Source organism: Apis florea, unplaced genomic scaffold (assembly GCF_048593485.1).
Source record: "Apis florea isolate Af1SG1 unplaced genomic scaffold, ASM4859348v1 contig_24_pilon, whole genome shotgun sequence".
NCBI classification, from domain to species: domain Eukaryota; kingdom Metazoa; phylum Arthropoda; class Insecta; order Hymenoptera; family Apidae; genus Apis; species Apis florea.
This window is the reverse complement of record NW_028256597.1, coordinates 1,142,735-1,167,059: the sequence shown is the minus strand read 5'-3', so window position 1 is coordinate 1,167,059 and position 24,325 is coordinate 1,142,735. Positions and strand designations below refer to the sequence as shown.

The window sequence follows — 24,325 nt, the reverse complement described above, 5'->3', positions numbered from 1 at the left end:
TTCGTGAATTACTTAAAAAGAGAAAGAAGAAAAAAAAAGAACAACACTTTTTAATAAATCGATATTTTTATAATTTGTCAAACAGAAATCTGAGCAAAATATTTATTTAATAATTTTCGAATATATAAATATATTATATGTATATATATATATATATATATATAAAATATATATTATAGTATATAAATATATTTATACATTGGCATGAACTCATTAAAGAATATGAGGAAGCCGTCTTTTAGGTTTATCATCTTTTTTCGTACAAGCATTCGTTAAGAAATCGAGATCAAACATTGTGATGAAAAAATTACGTTTTTTCACATCATATTTAGAGAACAAAAGTTGCTGAAAATTATCAGAGAGCATGTACATCGTGTTAGTGGATCGATCGATGGATAAATCGTTGCAGAAGACCATTGTTGTATTATCTTCAGCTACTAGAACTGAAAAAAACGAATGTAAATTAGATTAAAAGTATTATTTTTCACGCCAGGCGATTTAAATTTTTATGGGAGAAAGAAATTCAACGAGCATAATGAAATAACTTGATCATTTATCAATTATTTTATATTATGTAGATAATTGTATATATATCATCATTATAGATTAAAGATAACTATCCTTTCATCTTTGCAATTATATAGAATTATATTTTATAAAAATAGAAATAATATAAAACTTTCACAAATAAGTTTTTTAATTTTTTTATTTGCTAATAAGGCAAATTCGCTAATTTAAATAATATTTATTAAAGAAGAACATTTATTTGAATAAAAAAGAAAAGAAGTAAATATCATTAATTTTTTGTATATATTTTGAAATACTTCAGAACAAGATACAATACATAAGTCTTTATTCCATTTATAAAGTCTATTTTTAATTTCATTGCTTAAAGGAACTTTTACTTCTACTATTTGACTATCTATCTATCACTGATTCTTCTGTAATAATCTCAATGTCACTGCAAGATTATTTTTTTACTCATGTAGATCATTTTTCTGATCTTAGATATTAGAAATACTTATAACTCATCTGGATCATTTTAAAAATTACATTCATATATAGAAATAATAAATTTATCTTCGTTATCAATTTTTGTAATAATTTCTATAAATTTATCATTTCCATATACGTACAACTCGACATTTGTGATAGAAAATATAAACGAAATTGAAAAAGCGTAAACATAAGCATTAAATTATTAAAATTACCCACAAATTTGCTATACCAGACATTTATACGCTTCGATGAATATTGTTTCGGTTAATCGGTTTCATGGATAAAATTAGAACGCGGATATAATATCGGAATTACTGACATAAAAAGCCTAATTAATACTTACTGAACGTATTTGGATTCAATTCAACATTAGTATCCCAGCAAGCAATGCCATTTCTGTTGATTTGAGTGAAGTAATTGACATCGGTATTCGTATCGATCACAGAACTAGGCCCCTGACTATTTGGACCTTTTTCACCCTCGAAATGAAAAGCATAATAATCGCTAGATTTTTCTAACGTGTGATCCTGCAGAACTTCTGTAGATACTGAGAACTCAGCGATACTAGACATCGCATGGAAATATAAAATTTTGTATCCATCGGTTTGCAATGCTGACAAAGATAATCCAAATAAACCATCTTTCCATTGAAAATTGAATCCATTGATATTGTAATTACCTAAAAATGAAAAATAGAATTTTTATAAATATAGAATTTTAATTCTATTATATATATAATTTAAAAATATATTGTATAATCAAAATTTTGATTTAAATATAATATTTCACCGTAGCGAGGATCGAAATAAAAGAAATTATGCGTGATACGCCAGGAATCATTCTTAGCCCAACTATAAACTACTAAAGCATATCCACCAAGATCAGAAATATAAGCATATGTATTGTCGCAATTATTTGGATCTGTATCAATTACTAAATCAACGAAAAACGAATCAGACGTTTGATCTGAACTTTTTAGAGGGTAAATTCTCAATATCTGAAATTATTAAATAAATGTTATATAACACGCATAATATAGGCATATATATATATATATATCGTATAAAATATTATAGATAATAATTTATTACTCTACCTTATCTGTTTTTAAATCGATTATGATAATTCTCGGTTGATGTATAACAGTGTTATTGCCTAAAATATCATTAACACCCGTATCGACACCCCATAATCGATCACAGGCATCAACTCTAACACGGATTATATTTATTATACTATCAACTTTATTCATATCGTTCATTTCCCAATTGGGATAAGGGTTTAATTTTGGAGATTCTATATAAAAAGTAAATTAATAAAAAAAATATTTTATTATATTTATTTATAAAATTAATGTAATTTTTTAAACATATAAACTTTAAACATATGGAAAAATCATTAATCATTAAAGAATTAATGTCATTCTTATTTCTACGATATAATTAAATCGTTTTATTATACAACTTTAAGTTTAAAACGTTTAAACATTTTTTTGTAGTAAGTAAGTAGCTAGTTAATAAATACCTGATCCATCATTTTTTAAAAAGAAATTTAGATTAGATGGGACACCATTCTTCCATCGTGGTATAGTGATAAATATTTTATCATTCCAAATTTGCATACCATTTGGCATATTATTCTCTTCGATATAGTCACCATTAGATATCAGCGTATTTCGAATATTATCATTTGGAAAATTGTATTCGATCATGTTCCATGAATAAATTGTTTTAATTTCTTCGCCATTTGCCAATGCAAGAAATACGATCCACAAAAAGTGCCACATATCTATCTAAAAAATGAAAATATATGATATTTATTCGGTCAATTTTCGATTGGTTATTCTCAAACAAAACAAAGAGATGAATCAAAAAGAGATAAATCATTAAATTGTAAGTTGAGTAATAATATTATTCTTCGGAAAAGAATAGAATGAGAGATACATTATTAAGCGCATCATCATTAAGCGATTCTATACGGATGTAAAATATGTATACGTAAAAAAAAAAAGGCAAGACATGTTTCATGAAATAAGATATAAGGTAAGAAATTTTGATCTTTCATCATTTTAACTTTTGCTCCTTTTCGAATCAATATTTTTTCAAACATTATTTATTTTGAATTAATAGCTCGGTTGCATCGTAATATCGTATCTTCAATTTAAATTTTATTGCAACGACAATACAATAGGCAAGAAAATATGATTAAATAATCTGCAATTATTCTATCATGTCTTTATTACAGACGTAATAGGTAGATAGATACAAACGGAATAGAGACTTTAAATTATTTTTTTCGCTATACTTATAAAGCGCGAATAATTCAATTTTTAATTAATTGATTGATTTGTGTCTATAATCGAATAGATGTTTCAAAACTAAACAATCGTATAACGATATAAAAGAATAATTTAAATATTTCGATAATAATCATGATTAAATGAAAGTTCTTTTTATTACAATGTCACAGACCACAAATATGATAAATGCAAAAAATACATTATATAATGTATTAAATAAAATTATAACATGTATTAAATAAAATTAAAAGAGATTCATATAAATTTGATAATTAAAATGATAAAAAAATATATATTTTTATATTTTTTTAATACATGTGTCTAAATTATTCTTTTATATCGTTATATGATCGTTTAACTTCGAAACATTTATTCGATTGTAGACACAAATTGATCAATTGATTAAATAAAATTATTAAGAAAATATAATAATTTTTTGATTATTAAAAATTAAACTTATTAAAATTACTTTTTTTTATGTAAGAATGGAAAATTTTAATATTTTACAATTTAATTATAATTTTATATTATAAAAAAAAAAAACAATCTACTACAGCGATCAATTAATATTTTGAATTTCTTTTTATTAAAGCTAGAATATATAAGATTCTAAGAAATACGTTATACACACACACACACATATACACTTATGTTTATTGATAAAAAAAATTAACATATTTATAACTTTATTATATTATTATATTAAATAAAAATATCGCATTTTCTCACCTTTATTTTATTTTGTATCTTGATAGATGATCACAAGGTTAAATCTTAAAAATGTAAATGTTGAACGCTCGGACGCGAATTATCCGTTATTCGTACCCAAAGAACAAATCGACCTTCTGCTAAAGCGGTCCAAGATTGAGTGACGTTATAGTTGTCTCCTCTATGGTATTTACTTACTTTATATATATAATGATGAAGTCTTCTTTCCAAATGGACACCATTATATGTGCACGTGTGAATATAAAGATTCTTGTCTCGTATTGACGTTACGTGTAATTAAGTTTGTCGTTTGATCGATGATGGAAAAGAAAAATTAAACAAATTAATAACTTTCATTTTATATTTTTCTTTTTTAAAAAATTAATAGAACTTGAAATAAACGTGTAATCGAAATTCTTAGAATTTTAGACTAATAGTTATAAGATATATGAGATATTATATTATATTATTGAATAAAAAATGCATAATGATAATATATTTTCTAAAATTTAACGATTAAAAATCCGTTATACATTATGTAAGATGCTGATTTCATGACAACAATGCAATGTTGCATTAAATTTTCTAAATAATCGTTTTGTAATAATCGTTTCTATAAAAAATTATTAAAAGTCTGAACAGATCTTTCATTTTTTGGTGAAATACAAAAAATTACATATTTAAATTTATAATCGTTTTCAATCATAAAATGAACAAAAACGGAAAAATTGTTTGCGTTGTAATAGAATACAAAAATGAACGATATGTTATCATGAATTTTTCGAGAAAAATAATTGTTAAAATTACATATGAAATACGAAATAAATATTTACTTGTACGATTATTTTAATAAATTATTAACGGCGGATTATTAATAAATCAAATAACACATATTATAATTTATAAAAATTTATTATCGTTTAAATGTTGCGAATATTGAAAAAAAAAAAAAAGAAATATTGAGAAATTTGTCGAGTATCAATTCTTAAGAAAAAAAATCGCGATCGGAACAAATAAAATATATTTAATTACATAAATTTGTTGATTTAAATCCTGTTCTATCCTATGTATATATAATTCAAGCGTTATGCTCATCAATTATTGAACAATATAGCCTATGACGTTAATTATCCTTAGTAGGAAAATAGAAGTATTTATTTGTTCTTGGAATATAATCGTTATTCTTCAATCGTAGATAGAATAATATATTTCAATAAAAATTATAAAATTTATGAAATTATATTATTATTATAAATAATAATATTTTTTCTATTAATAGCATTATGATAAAATTAAAGTTGAAAATGTAATATTCTTGATGAATTCTAGCAATTAGATTTCATAAACTGCTTCAACAATATCAATCCCTTTATAAATTTTTTACTCTTTCTATTTTTTTTTTTTCCTATTCTTTGTATTTGATCGCAATTTAATCAATTAATAATTTAAATTATTATATGTTTTTATTAAACATAAAATGCTTATTACATAAATGCTTAAACACAACATGTTTTTAATATATTTATATACATGTTATACACGTATGAATACATACACTATTTCATTATATTATATTACATATATTTCATTGATATAAAAAAATATAACTGTAGAATGTAAAAAGTAAAAAGATAGTACATTTTTGTCTAAATTAAAATAAATAAAAAAAGTTAAATTCGATTAAAATTTTATATACTTAAATAAAGAAAAACACAATAAAGAGAAAATAGATTTTATGTAAAATGTACAATATATTTATATATGATATATTGGCATATAATTTACAAGACCTCTTCTCTTCAATTGTTACAGATACATTCGACGGTAAATAATATTTTTCGATTTTTTCAACTATTTAATAAGAGAGAAATATTTTGAAAACATTTTTTAAAAAGTTATATTATATTTTTGTTAAAAAATACTTTCCATATAAACAATAAAGTACACTTACACGCTGATTAAATCTCCCTAACTATATGAGTGAGTAGAAAATTGATTGGAATATAATATGAAATCGATATTCGGTTTCAACGCGTATGAAAATAGCATTGATGTTAAAATTGTAGATGTAATAACGTAATAAATAAAAAAGGGGAATGATTGCAATATTATTTATATACAGATAATTTATCTATAAAAATTCATATTTTTAATTTTGATACTTTTCCTAATTTTTTCACAATGTATAAATTATAATAATTAATTGCAGTCTTGATTCAAAGTGTCGCCTCTGCTTCGATATTTTTCGAATAATTTTCTTGTGAAATTTTGTAGAGTTTTCTGCGTGTTGTCCTAAACATGTAAAAAAAAATAAAGAATAAAAGTTATAAAACTAAATATAATAAATATAATAATATAATAATGTAATATATATATATATATGTATATATATATATGTGTGTGTATATGTAGAATTTATTTAAAAGATTATTATTAAACAATATTAATAATTTATATATTATTTTCATTATTAATTAAAATTAAATACCGACTTGCCAAAATTTTCACCATCTTGGAGCGTTTCCGGAAGTGTGCATCCAACAGTTTCTGGCAATAAAAAGCAAAGCGCGGCTCCGAGAAGAGGAAGGATTCCAAAACACAAAGGTGGAAGCCAAGTTTGGATATGATCCTTTAAAAAAGTTATATAAAAACAAATGATGATATAAAAGAATATGATATAAAAGAAAATGATTATCTACAATATATAATTTCGTATGATTATCATGTATTACAAAACTTACCAGAGATACTACGAAAGGTGCTGTGATGGAACCTATCCTAGCACACATACTGCTGGTACCCACACCGATGTTTCTAACAACCGTGGGAAACAATTCACCGGAAAATAGATAAACTGTAGTGAAAGAGACTGACATGCCAACGATGCCGAGACAAACTAGAATTAATCGAAGCCACTCGATATCTGTAAATAAATGAAAAATGTCCATAAAGAAAAGAATTTTATTGATTCAATTTGATTTATATTTTAGAGATAATATATGATCGATCTATTTTCGTTTTTCGATTTTTCTTTCCGAGAAGGGAAATAATCCGACAAATTTCAAAATACGAACTTTTTAAAATAAATAAGTCGATAAAGTTAAAATGTAATATAAGTTGAAATTTTGAATAAAATTAAAAGACATAATAATAATATCTATATATATAGATATTAAAAGAATCCATATTTTTGAAATTGTGAAAAAGTTGAAATATAAATCAATTTAAAGAGAAAATAATAAATGATTTTGTCAATATCGTGTAGATTTGACTGATTATCTCTATGAAATTTATAAATCAATTTCTTATATTTGGCTCCATCTACAATAAATAGATCAATCGTTACAGCATTATTATACCATTTGAAACAATGACGAGTAAAAGAGCGGAAATCCCAGCGATCGAATTGCTGCAAATTAATGTAATTCTTCTTCCAAGTTTGTTCATTGCCCACCACGCAACGAAATTCCCAGGTATTTGAATTGCTCCAGAAACGGTGAAATTGATAAAAATATTACCACCGACTTGACCTATATATTGGCACATTCCGAATAAACCCATCCCGCAAACGATCCAGTTGAAGAAAATCGACAAAGATTTTATCCTCATATTAGGCGTACGAAACAGATCGAGGAACGATGCTTTGTGATCGAAATCTGATCGTTTCGAGTTCTGTAAAAATATCACAAATATATAAATTAATATTTATATAAATTTAAATAACGATAAACAAATCAATTACGAAATTTAAATGTTTAAACAAAAACTTATAAATAAGAATAATAAATTTAAATATTATTTTTTACCTGATGCATACAATGTTGTTTGACCATGTCTGGAATATCTTTATTTTTTATATTGTTAATATTGGCCGCCTTCTGCAGAATTTTACAAGCTGCTCGTTGTTTTCCAAAAGCGAGCAACCATCTAGGAGATTCGGGCACGATCCACCAATAACTTAGAAGAATGATAGAAGGTAGCGTGATAGCGATTTGAAGATGTTGCCAATGACGGAAATAATATGCTAGACCGGCCAACGATATGTGGCCCAAACTAAATGGAATTTGATAAAGTACCGTAATGGCTGCTCGCCATTTTGTTCCAACAATCTCCATACCTGACAATTTTCCACGATTAGATCGTTAATAAACATTTTGTTTCATACATATATGTATACATATGATAAGAATATATATATATGAAAAAAAAGGAAAAAAAAATGAATATAAATATAAAACTAAATGAAAATATAAAAGTAATGAAAATAAGATTGATAATAAAAAATTTAGAGAAGAATTATCAATGAAAAATTTCGTTAATATTTTATTTTTAATTTTATTTGTCATATTTTATATATTAAATTTATTATATATAAAAATTGTAAATTAAAATTTTCAGATAAGAAATAATTAATAAGAAAATATTACTTACAAATGACATAACTGGTAACCATAGTACCTCCGGTGGCTAAGGCGGTAAGTAATTTCATTAACAACAAGGCCGGAAACCATGGTACAACAGCGCATCCGATACCGGAAGCTAGTTGAAGAACTACGGATATCATTAACGGCATCTTTCTACCATACCTGACAAAAATATTTGTAAATATCAATTATCGATTTATAAACATTATTACACGTAATCGTAATAAAATGTTATGTACGAGAGATTTAAGAGAAAAGGAGAGGGAGAGGGAGAGGGGGAGAGAGAGAGAGAGAGAGAGAGAGAGAGAGAGAGAGAGAGAATGAAAGATCACTTAATAAAAAGAAATGAATATTTTTTAGATATACCTATCTGCTAGATTGCCAAATATAATATTGCCCAAAAGTACGCCAAACATCAAAATAGATTGCTGGATATTAGCATAATGCGTTCGACTGCATACTAAGTTCCACTGAAATAACATTAAGAATAATGAAAAATTATATAAATAGGAATTATATTTGGAAAATTCATTTTTACAAAAGAACTGGCATTCTAGTGAAAACAAAATAAAATAAAACAAAAGAATTAAAAGAAACACAATCATCGAAAAATATATATTTAGATATATATCACGTATTAAGTATTAAACAATTGTAATAAAACTTAATCTGAAAATGTTTCCATAGCCATGCACAATTACATATTTTTGTAATTAAAAAAAAATTAAATTATAATTTCTATGATTATTATAACGTTATTAAATACAATTCGTTATTAAAAATGAATTTTTATTATATTAACTAATAATTGACAAAGATAATTAACTTGAAGAAAAATATTTTTTTTTTTTTTCTAAATTGATTCCTTCTCTATTATATTTATCATATCATCATATATCAAATAATTGTAACTATTTGAAGCAATAGCAAATTTCAACTTTCATGTCATGATCAAAAACACTGAATAAAATTTTCTCGCTCGCTCGCTCGTTTATTCCTTTCCTTCCTCGAATCCATCTATTACTATTTATATTGTACGTTATATTGTACATTATGCGTTATGTTAAATATAATTTCAAGTAATCACATAGCATATCTAAAACAATACTAAACTACTTACATCATTATTTAAAAACATACCAACCGAGAATTTCCACTTACCCAATATGATTTGATGCGCTCGTTTAAGCGCACGTCTAAATCCTATTCTTTATTATTTTTTTTTTTTTTTCTCGTTTAACATCCATCGTATGTTTGGTATATTTCGTTTTATTCGTTCCATTCGAGAAACGTGAACGCAGAGCAACGTTCGTCGCCAATATATTTAAGCAAAGTAGGTATATTAAGCAAGAAACAATGATTAAAAACAATCTATTTAACTCCGCCACTGTAATTTAAGGCAACGATTACCGTCGCTTCCGCTCGATTCTCCAAAGGAGAAATGACATTACAGCAACGATTGAACAAATTTCTCGACAGTTACCTGCGATATTATCGTCTCTGTGAATGTTCTTCTGTCGTATTCCCATTCTGTGCACTCTAACAATGTTCCATTGATATTGGTTACGCACTGATCGGACGTTTCTGTGCGTGTTGGTGAGGTACAATTGTAATCTTGATGCGGCGCCATGAAGACGATCGCAAGTTGATGCCAAGCGATCGGAAATTTGACCAGAGAAATTGCCAGACATACGTATATTTGCCATCTACCAAGATTCCCGATAGCTTGTTGAACTGCATCCACTTCGTCATTCTCATTCTTAACAATCTCTTCTTTCCCATTCGAGATTTGCTTGCCGTTCACTTCAACTGCAACATAAGAAACGGATAATTTACGGATTTTTTAGATTTTAATTTTAATTTTTATTTCGATCGTAATAAAAAGGATTGTATTAAAAAGGATTCGAGGATTCGTAAGAAAAAGGATTCCTCTTTTTAAATTTCTACGCGCGAATAAAAAAATCCCTACCGCGCACATCCGCGTCCATGCACGGATACAATTTCGTTTCGATATCTTCCTAATCGAATATAATCTTTTCTCTCTATAATATATATAATATCTATATATATAATATTATTAATTAATAAAAATATTTACAACGATAGTGTAAATATTATATTGATTATATTGATATTAATCTATCGGATCAAGATTAAAAATGATAGAAAATTTTTTTGCCATCGAAATTAATTAACAAGTTTCTTTTTCTTCAGATTTTTGAATGATGTCAAGAATTCTCGAAACATATTTAAATATCTAATAGATTAGTGTGTCTTTAATCGATTAATAAGTCATCACACTGATTTCATATATTCACAAATTATTGCTCATAAATATAATCATATATAATCATATTATGTGCATACATAAACTAAAACTCTTATATCATTTTATATCATCGAATAATTTTCAAATAAATTCTCCATTCATTAAAATACAATAATTTATACAATATATATAATAAATTTTTCTAATCTTAATATAAATCGCATCGTTAATTTTATTCATATTAATAATAATATATATAATATTAATAAATAAATTTCCGTGATATGTTAACACGGAATTGAAGACAATGAAAATCGTTCGACGCGATGCGTTTATCAAACATAATAAACACAAATGAAGATTGCTTGATGAAAAACGTAGCATCTATCAGCGAAGGTTAACTCGATCTAGCAATTAAAAGAATTGAAGATTGTGATTAATTAACATTTTAATAATTTTGACCTTTTCTATACTTTTAGAGCGTTATTTTTTTTTTTTTTTTTTTCTTTTTTCGAAGCGACTTCAGTTACATTGCTCAATTATTACAATTAATTATTTAATACAATATCAATCTTTTTTTCTTTCTTCTCGTTCATAAGTTGACAAAAATTCAATTGTAATCGATTTATATAAATTCGAATAGTGGTCTATTCGTAACAAAAAGAAAAAGAAAAAAATAGAAAATTATTTAAAAAAATAAATATGAAAATATTTGATGATCGATAATTATTTCGAATTTTCATTTGGAAATATAAAAAAATTAATCGAATTAAGTAAGGTAAGTGTCCGATACGATATGGAGAATATTCGATAATCTCATCGATTCAATTAATCAAGAATATATAAATTATTTATTCAACGAATAACAATTTTTTATACATTTTAATTATTCATAATGTATTGTATGTATGTAATATGCATTTTATTATGCGTCATTATTTCTTGTTATTTTACATTTCTATGTATATTTTATGATCAATTGTATTACGTCAAATTATTCAAGATAATTATGTGTATGTAGGTAGGTAGGTAATTAAATACATATTTTTCAAGATTAAATCATAGATTACATTTTTAAGAGTAACGTACCATTTGTTCGTTTCTTCGAATTAAAAATTCCTCCATTTATCTTTTGATTTAGCGCTTTTACAGTAGACAAGATCAATATTCGAAAAATATAAACATACGCAAACCAATAAAGAAATAATATGTAATGTATGCGGATAAATAATAATTAATTAATTAATTAATTCAGATATGCGATCAAAATATAATTATAATTGTATTGTTTTTTTAATTTTGAAATATAAGACAAAAACAACTTATTTTGTTATTATGAGTAATAATTTAATAAAAATAAAAATAAAAAGATTTTATAATCTGAATCGGATAAATATAATTTCAGCCACTATAAGGAACAACATGAGAATTTATTAAGTTAAGAGAATAAGATGTTTAATCGAACATATGCTTCGTTAAGGCTATACATATATAACGAATGATTTAATCAAATCTTTCATTTGATTTGTAATTAAAATGAGTTGATGATAAATTACGTAAATGCGATCTTTAATATATTCGAACGTGTTTCTTGAATCGAATCTCATTGAAGAAGTATTATTAATCAAAACTGCGCATATCGTGTTTTATATTAAAATAATGTAAAAAAATAAAACGTTATAAATGTTGTAGAATTCGTCCGATAGATATGATAACACTAAAAAGATAAAAATATTCAAATCGTAATCGTAACGTCCCGTAATAAAAATTTTATAATTTTATAAATTATGTAACATATAAAATTGCATTATGATCATCATTCTCAAAGACATAAGTATTTTTCCTATCGTAAAACGTACAAGATGGCTGATAAGATTGAAGATTAAGATTTTTAAATGATCAAATGTTACGTAAAACAATAATTATTATCAAACTTTTACAACTACAAAAAATGTAAGTATGAAATAAAAGTGATATCGTGATGTACAAAAGTATATTTAAACTTGTTGTAAAACGAATTAGATGTACATATTATTTAGATATATGTAAATATCTACATATATCTACATATACGTATATATATATATATATATACTGTGAATTCGTTATGATGGCATATATAATTACTTAGAAATTAATATTATTGGATATTATTGAATATTATTGAAAAATTAAAAGTTAGTAAAATTTAAAGTTAGTAATTTAAATAAAATTTTGTACACTTTTGTTACACTTTTGTTGCACTTTTATATACATGTATATTATATAAATTAGAATTTATAAGATTTATTTATTTTATTTTATTCAATATTATTTCTAAAATACTGTTGTTCATTTAAATAATTAAAAGATCAAAATTTCAACAATACGATTTATACAAACATTTTGAAATTTTTAAATATCTTTTAATATTATAATAATTTTATAAGTTTATAAGTGAAAAAATTAAATCGATTAAAAATATAAGATCAAATTTTTTTCAGATATGTATATAGATATATACACATAAGTACTTAGATATAAGTTTGAAATAAATTCATTCGGTAATTAAACTGTTTACTACGGATCAATTATCGTTCGTTTATATTCGTCACTGTTTCGAAACACAAGCACTTGTTATCAAAGACATCTCTAGTATGTCTATGGCGATGACTTCTTTCTGTGCAACAAGTGGTTATAAGCCGGAAAGAGAAGTAGGTAGATTGATATATGCGTACACGCTTATCGTGTTTTGATAATATGTCCGTTTACATATTATGTTTTACGTGTGAACGTGATATCTCATGAAAATGAGATACATGGTGATGTTAAGTGTAATCCATGTTGCTTTCAGAGGCGAAAGACAAGCGTGAAATTAACCGTAAACGATAATTATCAAGCACTTATATGCGCGATAGTGGCGATGAAATAATGATAGCTCGAGACATGACTAGTGTTGCAAGAGTTTAAAAATTGTGATTATTATACTATATGTAAATTTATTAACAATTTGTTTTCGATGGATGCAAACTGTGCAACTTGGAAATTTTCGAAAAGATGATAAATATTATTGAAATTCTAGAAATCGAGAAATTTATCTGAGGATTATAATTGTATAAAAAATATAATTGATATATTTTAATTATTAATATTAATAAATAGATTTTAAATCTATCAATTTTTTATTTATCCATTATCTAATGCTTAGGAACTTTGGAATTTTTTTTCAAATATTTTATATTGATCAGAAATCTTATTTCGAATTATTAAGATTGATATTATAAATTGCAATTTTTAATATTTAATTGTATTATGTTATTTGAATTCGATCGTTTAAAAATTTTATTATAAATTTTCAAATGTAACGAAAATGTTCTAATTTGCAAGAACAAATGAGTCCAAGAATCAAGCAATACGAGATAAGACATAACAAAGGAATCGTTATATCGAAATCTACCGTTTTATAAAACTCTTACAAAATATATATATGTATAGAGTTTTATGTGCGATATTTTTTTTATGTGGATCGAATAGATATATGCATTTTCTTCTTCTATTATTTATGTAGATATATAATTTTTTTGTCTTATGACATTCTTTTTTTATATATATTTCATTTTCGAATACATTGTACATATCGATTTATTTCATTTTTATTTATATCGCAAATTTACATTATTTCAGTTTGAACGAACGAACTTATATATATAACATATTTCGTAAACAAAGGATATTTTCCAGTTACAAAATCGTCTGATATTAATATGTCTAACATCAACATGAACTTGCATTAATATTTATTTGTCTGCCTTGCGAAATGAACTGATTGAACTTTCCTTCTATGAACTTTGTCCTTTGAATAAAATTGAGCAAAGTTTCCCGATCAATGAATCATACAATTCGTTGATTAAAATACATCATCATTTAAGCCAAACGTTTTGATTGCGAATAGTTATTGTATATAGTAACGTTTCCTATACAACACGAATATAATTAAATAATATGTATTACGTAATATGAAAATAGTGATATATAGCATGATTTTGTTAATGATTATATAATATATCTATAAATGCATATAAAAATATAAATTTTTTCTATATTTATCAATTAATTTTTAATGTAATTCTTCAAAGCCAAAATCTAGAATTGATAAAGGTAATAAAATAAAAATAATAAACGAGATATATATTAATCTCTTTAATTCCACATAATAACTAAACCAATTTCGCAATCGTATAAATAGATTTCTCATAATATTAAAAATAAATATTGAAAATAAATTAAATTTAAATTAACGAAATATCGAAATAACAAAGATATTTTGATCTCTACACATTTCTCTGAAACTTGAAAGATTATGAAGAAATGAAATAAAAAATGAAAAGGTAAAAATTATAATTCTGATCTCTATTTCACGAATTATATATAACGAATTATATTAAACGAAATATAAGATTCTAAATATAAATATAAACTTACATAAAAAATTGATCTTTTTTGATCTTGAAATTACTACATTTCTCTATATATTTTCGATACACGATACGTTCAGACTATATTTAATTAATGAATAATTGACCAATGTAAAAATTATTTAATCCGCATTTCCCGACGAATCACCGTGAAATAATAATCTTTCATCCGATATAGCGATATAGAACGACCAAGAACTGAGTTCTTGGTAAAACAGGAGCAGGATTCCTCGATAATGCATTCGTACCATTTTAATCTTTATTGCGTTCAAGTATAGCAAGTGACGAGGAAACCAGTTTTAAAGAAAAAACTGATAGACGCACGATGTGAACCATAAAATGTGTATGGTAACCTCGAGACAGCGTAAACCAGCTTTTTCGTTCAAAACGAAGATTTTATCTGCCTCGTTGAACGATTGGAAAAGTCGAAGTATATCGGCTAAGAATTTCTTTCGAAAAGAAAGAAGGTTTTCCTTCAAGTTTTATAGTCGATTCGATTTTCGACATAATATGAAAGAGAGGCGGCGATTCTTATACAAAAAGCGTACAATGCCTGCAATGATAATGAAGTCATTGTATTCGCATCGATAAATTTTGTATCCAAGGATTCAATTCAGTCCCTGAGATTTACTTGATATCTGGAATAATTGTAATATAACCTAGTATTGCATAGATAAAATTTGAAAAAAATAAAAAAATATATTTAAGTATATTTGAATCGATACATTTTGTAACGAATGTTAATCGATGATGAATCGTTCGAATCTAGATTTTCAATGAAAATTCGTATATCATTTTAAATATCATTGAATCAACCGAAGAGATACTTTGCTAAGTGAATAATCAAATATCAATATGTATATTATATTGAGACTCGTTGCAAAGAAATTAATGTCCATCAACACTCAAAGAGCTTAATTAATAGGTACATCAATTTATTAAGATTTCATGGATTAATTTGTATTGTAATTATTACATATACGTATGTAAATAAATAAATAAATGATATATGTGTATCGTGCTCTTTGAATATTAATACTGTTAATTCTTTCCCTTGCGGAATTATGAAAATTATGTATATTTCAATTTATTTGTCAATGTATGTCATCTGAATTTTAATTAAAGAAAGTTTTATAAATAAATATGTGTATAATAAACAATTTTTCTATACGAAATAGAATTAATATTAAATACAATATGTAATGTAGATCGACGTACCATAAATGTTGGTTTGTGTATTCTTCATATCACTGGTTGCGCAGCTATTTTGTATCTTTGCGATTCGTTCACGTTTTATAATTGTTAATTGTGTGTTATCTGTAACATACGAACGATAGATATTTGAAAATGTATTTTTTATTATGCATAATTGATAATCGTTTAATAAATATATCCGAAATATTTCGACATTCGTTTCAAAATTATTCGATAAATTGTTCGAAAATAATCAATTTTGATACATCGATAAATAATATAGATAAATATGCATCGTGTCGATTCATGTGTTATTCGTAATCGATAATTTTCGATCGAATTATTTTATTTTTTTTTTTTTCATCAACTTTATATCTTCATATCTTCTTCATTAATCCATGATGTCATTTATTATTTGAAAGAAAAAAAAGAAAAATACACGAACGTTATACATCTACATGAGTGAAAATTTCACCTCAACAAGAAATGTTAGCCTCGATGATCTAAAACTATCTAAACGTTACACAATCTAATAAATACATAAGTGCATCGCCTCCGCTTGGTATAATTATCGCGGATCGCGTGAACGTGTAATTGAACGTTGAACAATTATCAAAGATGCATATGGTGGATACGTAGACGAAACGTAACGTGAAATTCGTGTTTGCGATTTCAGACATGGCGCCGAGAATCACTGTCGAGACAATGCGAGACTCCGGTCAGAAGGACAGGATGTTATTGACCCGTGGTCGTGGCAGAGTCGGAGTCGTGACAGAAGGAAAGGAAAAGCAAAATGAGAACGGTCAATGCTGGTATGTGCAGAGTGAGGCGAGGCAAAGAAAATCTCGAATACCTGCGCGATCCTTCGAGAATGCGGCTCCAGTTATTATATACGATTCGCATTACCGTTATACGTGTGTCGTAGGATTGGGGGACAATTTGCCTTGAACTGCTTCAACTTACTATCGTTAGTCAACCTTGTGCAATATTAGTCGTACATTGATTTATCTTATTGCGAAAAACACGAGATTTTATCGAGTTGCAAAATATTTCGATATACCAATGCATTAGAGGAATGCGTCAATGATGATGATGCAATTACGGAAAACAAAATATATATGAAATATACATTCATCATATAAACAAATACTTTTTTCTTTCCATTTTTATTTTTATTTTTTCAAACGCAGGGAAAATTTCTCCTTTCTATGAGATACAAATAATCCAAATTCGAGAATATGAAATTTCCAAAAATTACATTTTTTAAGACCGAAGACATTGTATTTTTTTTTGCAAATGGACACACACATATATATATATATATTTTTATGGTGTTGAGAGTGAAAATTATTCTCGCATAGTCTCACTTACTCTTAACTTACTCTTACTTGTAAAAAATGGAATTATTGCAAAATATTTTGTTAAGTTTTGTTCGCAAAGTATGATTTATGGAATTTAATTGTCTGCTTAAGAAAGTAAAGAAAGAACAAGGATTTAGAAGCTTAAATAAATTTAACAAACATAAATTTTTATTCTTTCTTTAAACTTTCTTTATAAGTGCGTCTCTCGAATTTGGCTCGAATTGTTTCCATCTTAATCCCTTCTTAATCCCTCGTCTGCTAGGTAAAGTAAAAATTTCTACAGGTAAAAGAAGAAAGAATTGTTCGAGAAAGAATTGTGTACCTTCTTATGATTCTTGGATACATTATTACTTAGAATTTTACTATCTTTTATAATTAACATTATCTAACATAACAGAACTGCGATATCACAGATACAATATCCGATATAATAATTCACTCGTCGATCTCGCAAATTTTATTTATCAAATGTATTATCCTATCTTTATTTTTTATAGTTTATAATGAATTCGCATGAATTTTTTTTTCGTTGATAAGTGATATTTATTCGATGAATTTGACTCGATAATGCAAAAAAGAAAAAATTATGAAATAGAATTTCTTTCCAATCTAAAATACAAACTATTATGCATTATAGAAGATATTTTTGATTTTTTTTTTAAAAGATATGAATGTATAATAATAATCATATCGTGACATATAATTAATACTCTCAAAATTATCATGATATTATTATTATTATTTTTGTTGTTGTTGTTTTTGTTTTTGTTTTTGTTGTTGTTGTTGTTGTTGTTACTTACAATATATATATATATATATATAAATATATAAACAAATTATAAAAAGCAAATATTTTTCAAACAGATATTTTTGATATAATTCTTGATATCATATAAATATATTTTTATATTTTTATATGTATACGCATACTTAGATATAATATAAAAAATATTTTTCTTATTTCCACATTATTCATATTATTTCCTTTATTTCGATCTCTTTATCTCTTTCGATCACTTCGATTTAACGTTTTCTAGTTTTTTATAATAAAAGATTTTACACGTGACATATATGTCTAATTGTATCTATATATATATAAGGAAAAATTCATACAGATTTTCCAATTTTTACGGTATTAATATTATATGCTTACGTTAGAATAAGGAACAGATTCAATTATTTATTTTTTATCAAATTAATGTGGACTAATTTTTATAATTACATTATATTTATACATTAATTAATTTTTAATTAATTAATTACATTATACGATTATAATTAGAACTCAAAACATGCTTGGTTAAATTCAAAATATGTAATATAATAATGTAATATATATGGTACATAAAGGAATCTATCATTTGTTATTTCGTCAAATTATTTTGAATCGTAAAAACTTAAATTTTTGATCAATGTAAATTCGATACAACGAATATGAATAATGTACGCGAGTGAATATTTATCAATGGGAAAGGGAAATGTAGATATGAAAATCTTTAACCTTTAGACGTGAGATTATTATTATTATTATTATTTTGATTCAATTATTATAAAACAATTTATAATAAACTACTTTTATTTTTAAATCGCTCTATCAAATCAAATTTTATTAACATATAAATTGTTTAAATTTATCTAAAATATAGAAAATAATCGACAAACATTATACATAATGTTAAATAATAATTGTTTGTGAGATATAATCAAAAAATATATATATACATATATATATATATATGTATATGTATATATATATATATATATATTGTATATACATATATATATATATATATATATATATATATATATATATATATTGGTTGAATACAAATGAATGAAAAACATTGAATCGTATAATATTAACTGGATGGTCGATAAAAGTTTCTGGTTTCGAAGGTATTATCTACTGGTGAATGTTGTACGCGTTTTGCAATGATTAAACCGTACCGTAAAACGAAAACTTATTGAAATATTGTGTAAAATCATTTAAACCGTTTAATATATTTCAAATTATGGGATATAAAACTTTTAATACTACAAATCTATAGATATCATCTATTTATTCGTTACTATTTTTATCCAGCTTGTTGCTTGACACAAAGCGTCCTATATCCTTTTCTTACACCATATGTGAAACACAATCAAGCATTCGTGAATTGAGAATAAGAGACATTGATAGAGGCAAAAGTGCCGACAACGTGTTAAACATATATGCTTCAATTGATTGCGATACGAACAAAGAAACTTTAGTCGAATACTACCACTGATGCATACATCTCTTCCTATTGCGATATAAACCAATTTTTTTTCTTTCTTTTTTCTTTTTTTTTCATAATAAATTCTATTGAATATATTTATGAGACAATTTTTGATTAACGATTCATTTCTACGAATTTTTCAAATGTTTAAACGCGTAGAAAGCAAAAAAATTACAATCCATCAAAGGAACGAAAATCGTTATAAGAAATATAATTAATACACATTATTTAATTATTTTTTATCTTCTTTCTCGATTTTTTTTTTTTAAAATCTCGGTTAAACTAATAAACTTCGTAAAAGATAAAAAATAATAATAAAGAAAAAATGAATTTACTATTGAACGTGTACTATCGTGTATAGAAGAAATATTAGAAGATATTTAAGAAGAATCGTTAGATAAAAGTATAATTTATCGAGATTGAAGGAAAATGAAGAGATATTTTAGAAGTGATTCGTTGGTTGTTCAGTTTGAAAAAGTGAACGCGATATTGAACTTGATCCACAGTTACAGTTTTGGCTACAGTCGCTACAATTGAATCAACTGCGCATATTTTTTGGCCCGTTATTCCGTTTTTAAGATATCACGGAATCATGTCTCTTGTCTGAGCTAAAAAAAAAATTATCCAAACGTATGTACCCTAGTCAAATGTTAGTCAAAAGTTGCAATGTTTTTTTATGCATAAAAAAAAGACATATCTCCATAATCCAATGTATCGATGTATTAATAATAAAACACGCAATTAATAAATCGATTAAACTATCATCATCCTATTTTTATTTATTATTCTTGCTAAATTCTATATACATATACTTATACATATATGTGTATATATATATATATATATATATATATATATATATATATATATATATATGTATGTAAATCGATAAAATATTATTCATCTGAAATATATATATATATATATATTTATCTGAAAAAATATATATTTGTTTTACGTTTTTTTTTATTTTTATTCCTTTTATATTCTACGTTTATAAAAAAAAAAATTAAATTTAGGGAATGTTGATATTGTTTATTAGATTTCATAAATGTTTGTTGTTTGCGTTAAAAGTGCAAATTATGCAATAATATTGCAAAATTTTGAAATAAAAATTAGAAAACAGGAATGTTCGTAAAGTTCGCATCGTTCGATCCCTCTTCCATTTACGTGTATAAAAATCAAAGTTTCCGTGTTAGCGCATAACAAGCGATTAGAAGCACGCGTAGGCGTCGCAACGTCTTTTCAACGGACACGTGGATGGAATGATTCATGCAACAATTCAGTTGTTAATATATACAAACAACCGATTATTAAAACTTAACCAGACTAAAAATTTGAAATATTTTTAATTCCATGAAATATTTAATTCCATGCAAATTTTGGCATAGAATAAATTTAAAATATAAATTACATTTTTTAAATATTACAATATTTAATAAAACGAAATAAGACACGCGAGATGAATGAATAATAAATAACGATATGTAATTATATTATATTTACACAGTATTTAGGAATTATTTATTTAATTTTTTCGAATTATGGCAAATCGCGTATAGATAAAATAGTATATCGCGTGAATTTTTCTTTTTTTATCAATCATACTACGTAATTAATATCTATATTAAATGGATTATGTTAAATATTATATTTATATATATATATATATATCAAATAGATAAATAATGTTATCTTTATTACAATTATTTTTTTTTCTCGGTGATTAAGAGAATTCGAACGATCGTTTGAGTTCCGATAAGACGATTAACAATTTTCAAATAAAATCTCCATTTAGTTTCAATTTTGCATCGAGTTTGGATTCGTTCTAATTCGTACAAATTATACAATTTGTAACGATAGACACGGAAATAAATTTCGTTGCTACGTGTACGAAGTCGTGAATTCGAATCAACAGAGCTCCTTTTCTGGAAATCTTTACACTATCTAATATTATCTAATATTTTTAGCAAATATATTTACGGATGATTCGATTCTTCAATGCAAATATTTACGTGTTAAGAAAATTTAATTTTAAATAGAGATATCTATGAATTCCATGTACATATGTAAAAAAAAAAATAATAATAATTCGTTCTTATTTTTCAAGTTTTCATAAAAAAAACCTTTTATTTCAAAAATACGATTAATCGTTTGTTTTAAAAAGAAACAAGAACAAGAACTTTCGATAAAAATAAAGTAGAAAATTCAACGAAAAGAAAAAAAAAAGAAGAAAAAAAGATAGAAAAAATTTTGTTAAAATGTAATAATATTAATTTTGATTTATAAATCGAGGGAAATAACAATAAAATTCTTACCTCTTTCTTAGGCCGAAAACATCGAACAGATGTTTGCCGAGATCTCTATCTTTATCTCGCGCAACTTGTGCGTCTCGTCACGCTTTCTCGTCGAGAGATCTCGTGCGTCGAGCACGTTGCTGCCTCAAAACAAGCACACGGTTGTTTCTCGTTTTCGATTAATTTTCGTATCGATGCTCACCAATTCAAAATCTCTTCGATAACATTATATTTATCGAAGAAAAAATCGTTAAAAAATTTCAAAACGAAATTATGCAAATTTACGCGACGACGAACGAAGATTTCGATTAAAAAAAATTAAAATATAATTAATTATAATTGATGTCCTCGGGGGATGAATAACGCGAATAACGTAGAAACGTTTTTTCGAGAGAAAAGAATGAAAAAAAAAAAAATAAGAAAAGAAAATAAAAATTTTTGGATAGAAGAGCGAAAATTAAAAATCGAAGGAAAAATGATGGTTAATTATAGTAAAAATTAATATGGCTTTCGAAAAATATTGTCCGTCTTTAAATATGTCTTTACGTTGGAACACTGCGCCGATCTCACGCGTCGTGCGGGAGCTACAACGATCAACTAAAATGCGAGGGAAGCGTTCGGTTGTGCGAGGCCTAACTTTAACATCGGTTCTCGTCGATCCCGTTCCCCCTCACGTTTCTCAACCATTTCTGGCTAGGCAAGGGAGGAGACGGGATATGCTGCAGGTAACCACGGTCATTGCAACCAACCTGTTACACGTTTTTCGTTTAAAATCGCTTACCGAGATCTAAGAGTACGTTTATATTTCCGATTCGAAAGAACAATAGAATATCATCGCGAAAAAATTATTTTCAACGATAAGACAAGAACTGAACATGTATCTGTTAATTACAATTTGAAGAAATGAGAATATATATTTTCGTTCAAATATGCCCAAATATATATGAAATATAAAGTTTTATCGTAAAATAATTAGATAAAAAGATGAATTAAAATTAGATATAAGTTATATCAATATCCTCAATGGAAAATTCAAAAGATCAAAATTGATTTATCGATAAAATTTGTTTGAAAACAAAACCACCCAATGTAATGTGTTTTTAATCTAATACCTCTTTTATACAGTGTATATCTATAGATCTAAAGAAAATGTCAATCCATGCAAGTAAGTACTTGTATCTATGAACATATGCGTTACGAAGGAAATGGAAAACATGGAAAGATCCTTTTGAACGATTAATTGCTTCGATTTCTAAAAATCTATTTTTACAACGATTAATTCCAATTTATCGTTAACAATATCGTGAAATTACAGTTTATAATCGTAGAATGAATGATTGCTTGTCGTGTTAAAATATTGATCAATATTGGACATTCTTCGATGGTAAGATTCTATGAAAAATTTAATATTAAGTCTTCTGCATTTCTCAATATTTTTATTTTTTAATATATTTGTTATTCTTGATCGTAATTTTCAAATTATTTAAATTTATAATTTTCAATATTCTCTCTCTTTTTTCGGAATATTGCCAGATATATATCTTTATATCTTTTTTTTTTTTTTGTTTCATTGCATATAGTGTTTAACACCGATTAAATAGACATTTAAGAAAATTTTATATGATTTTATAGTTCTCTAGATAACAATCATTGTACGATATGAAATTGTGGCAATTTTATTTTAACAATGACATATTAATCAGAAGAAACAAGTCGATAATATTAATAAATGTAACGCGAAATGTAACGAAATGTAGAAATAAATGATAATCCACTTTTTTAAATGATTTTTTAATGCTTTAATTATTTTTGCATATTGGAATTAAAATCAATTAAATAATAAGTATAAATGTTTATAAGTTATAAACAATGAAATTAGCATTTAAGTTAGCATTTAAATAATATCTATATAAAATGAAAAGAGAGAATAAAATTACTTATATTAAATATCTACATTTGAAATTATTAAAATCGTAACGTATGATTGTCCCCTTCCGAGAATAGAAACTCGTAGCGTTAAATTAATCGTAACAAAAGTTTAATGACCCGCAAAGTTGAAAAA

General features: G+C 25.2%; 2 protein-coding genes across 4 annotated transcripts; both read right to left on the bottom strand.

Moving 5' to 3' along the window:
• Window positions 1-47: 47 nt before the first annotated feature.
• On the bottom strand, window positions 48-4,186 carry Y-f (yellow-f). 2 transcript variants are annotated; one of them, XM_031917459.2, is made up of 6 exons: window positions 4,028-4,186; window positions 2,524-2,791; window positions 2,096-2,295; window positions 1,789-1,996; window positions 1,343-1,678; window positions 48-443 (listed from the first exon to the last, which is right to left on the bottom strand). In XM_031917459.2, the coding sequence occupies exons 2-6, from the start codon at window positions 2,783-2,785 to the stop codon at window positions 214-216; spliced, it is 1,236 nt and encodes a 411-aa protein (XP_031773319.2). In that variant the 5' UTR covers window positions 2,786-2,791; window positions 4,028-4,186; the 3' UTR covers window positions 48-213. The 2 variants fall into 2 exon arrangements, with proteins under 2 accessions (XP_031773319.2, XP_086763195.1); XM_086907069.1 differs by having other exon boundaries at window positions 2,524-2,787; window positions 4,028-4,180.
• A 1,264-nt stretch (window positions 4,187-5,450) lies between these two features.
• LOC100870172 (organic cation transporter protein) lies at window positions 5,451-22,874 on the bottom strand. 2 transcript variants are annotated; one of them, XM_003690087.4, is made up of 10 exons: window positions 22,285-22,874; window positions 16,372-16,470; window positions 9,914-10,239; window positions 8,797-8,900; window positions 8,438-8,592; window positions 7,813-8,123; window positions 7,366-7,678; window positions 6,748-6,929; window positions 6,499-6,635; window positions 5,451-6,298 (listed from the first exon to the last, which is right to left on the bottom strand). In XM_003690087.4, exons 2-10 carry the CDS (start codon window positions 16,397-16,399, stop codon window positions 6,223-6,225), a joined length of 1,632 nt encoding a protein of 543 aa, XP_003690135.1. In that variant the 5' UTR covers window positions 16,400-16,470; window positions 22,285-22,874; the 3' UTR covers window positions 5,451-6,222. The 2 variants fall into 2 exon arrangements, with proteins under 2 accessions (XP_003690135.1, XP_012344095.1); XM_012488641.3 differs by lacking the exon at window positions 16,372-16,470 and having other exon boundaries at window positions 22,285-22,862.
• Between the last annotated feature and the right edge of the window lie 1,451 nt (window positions 22,875-24,325).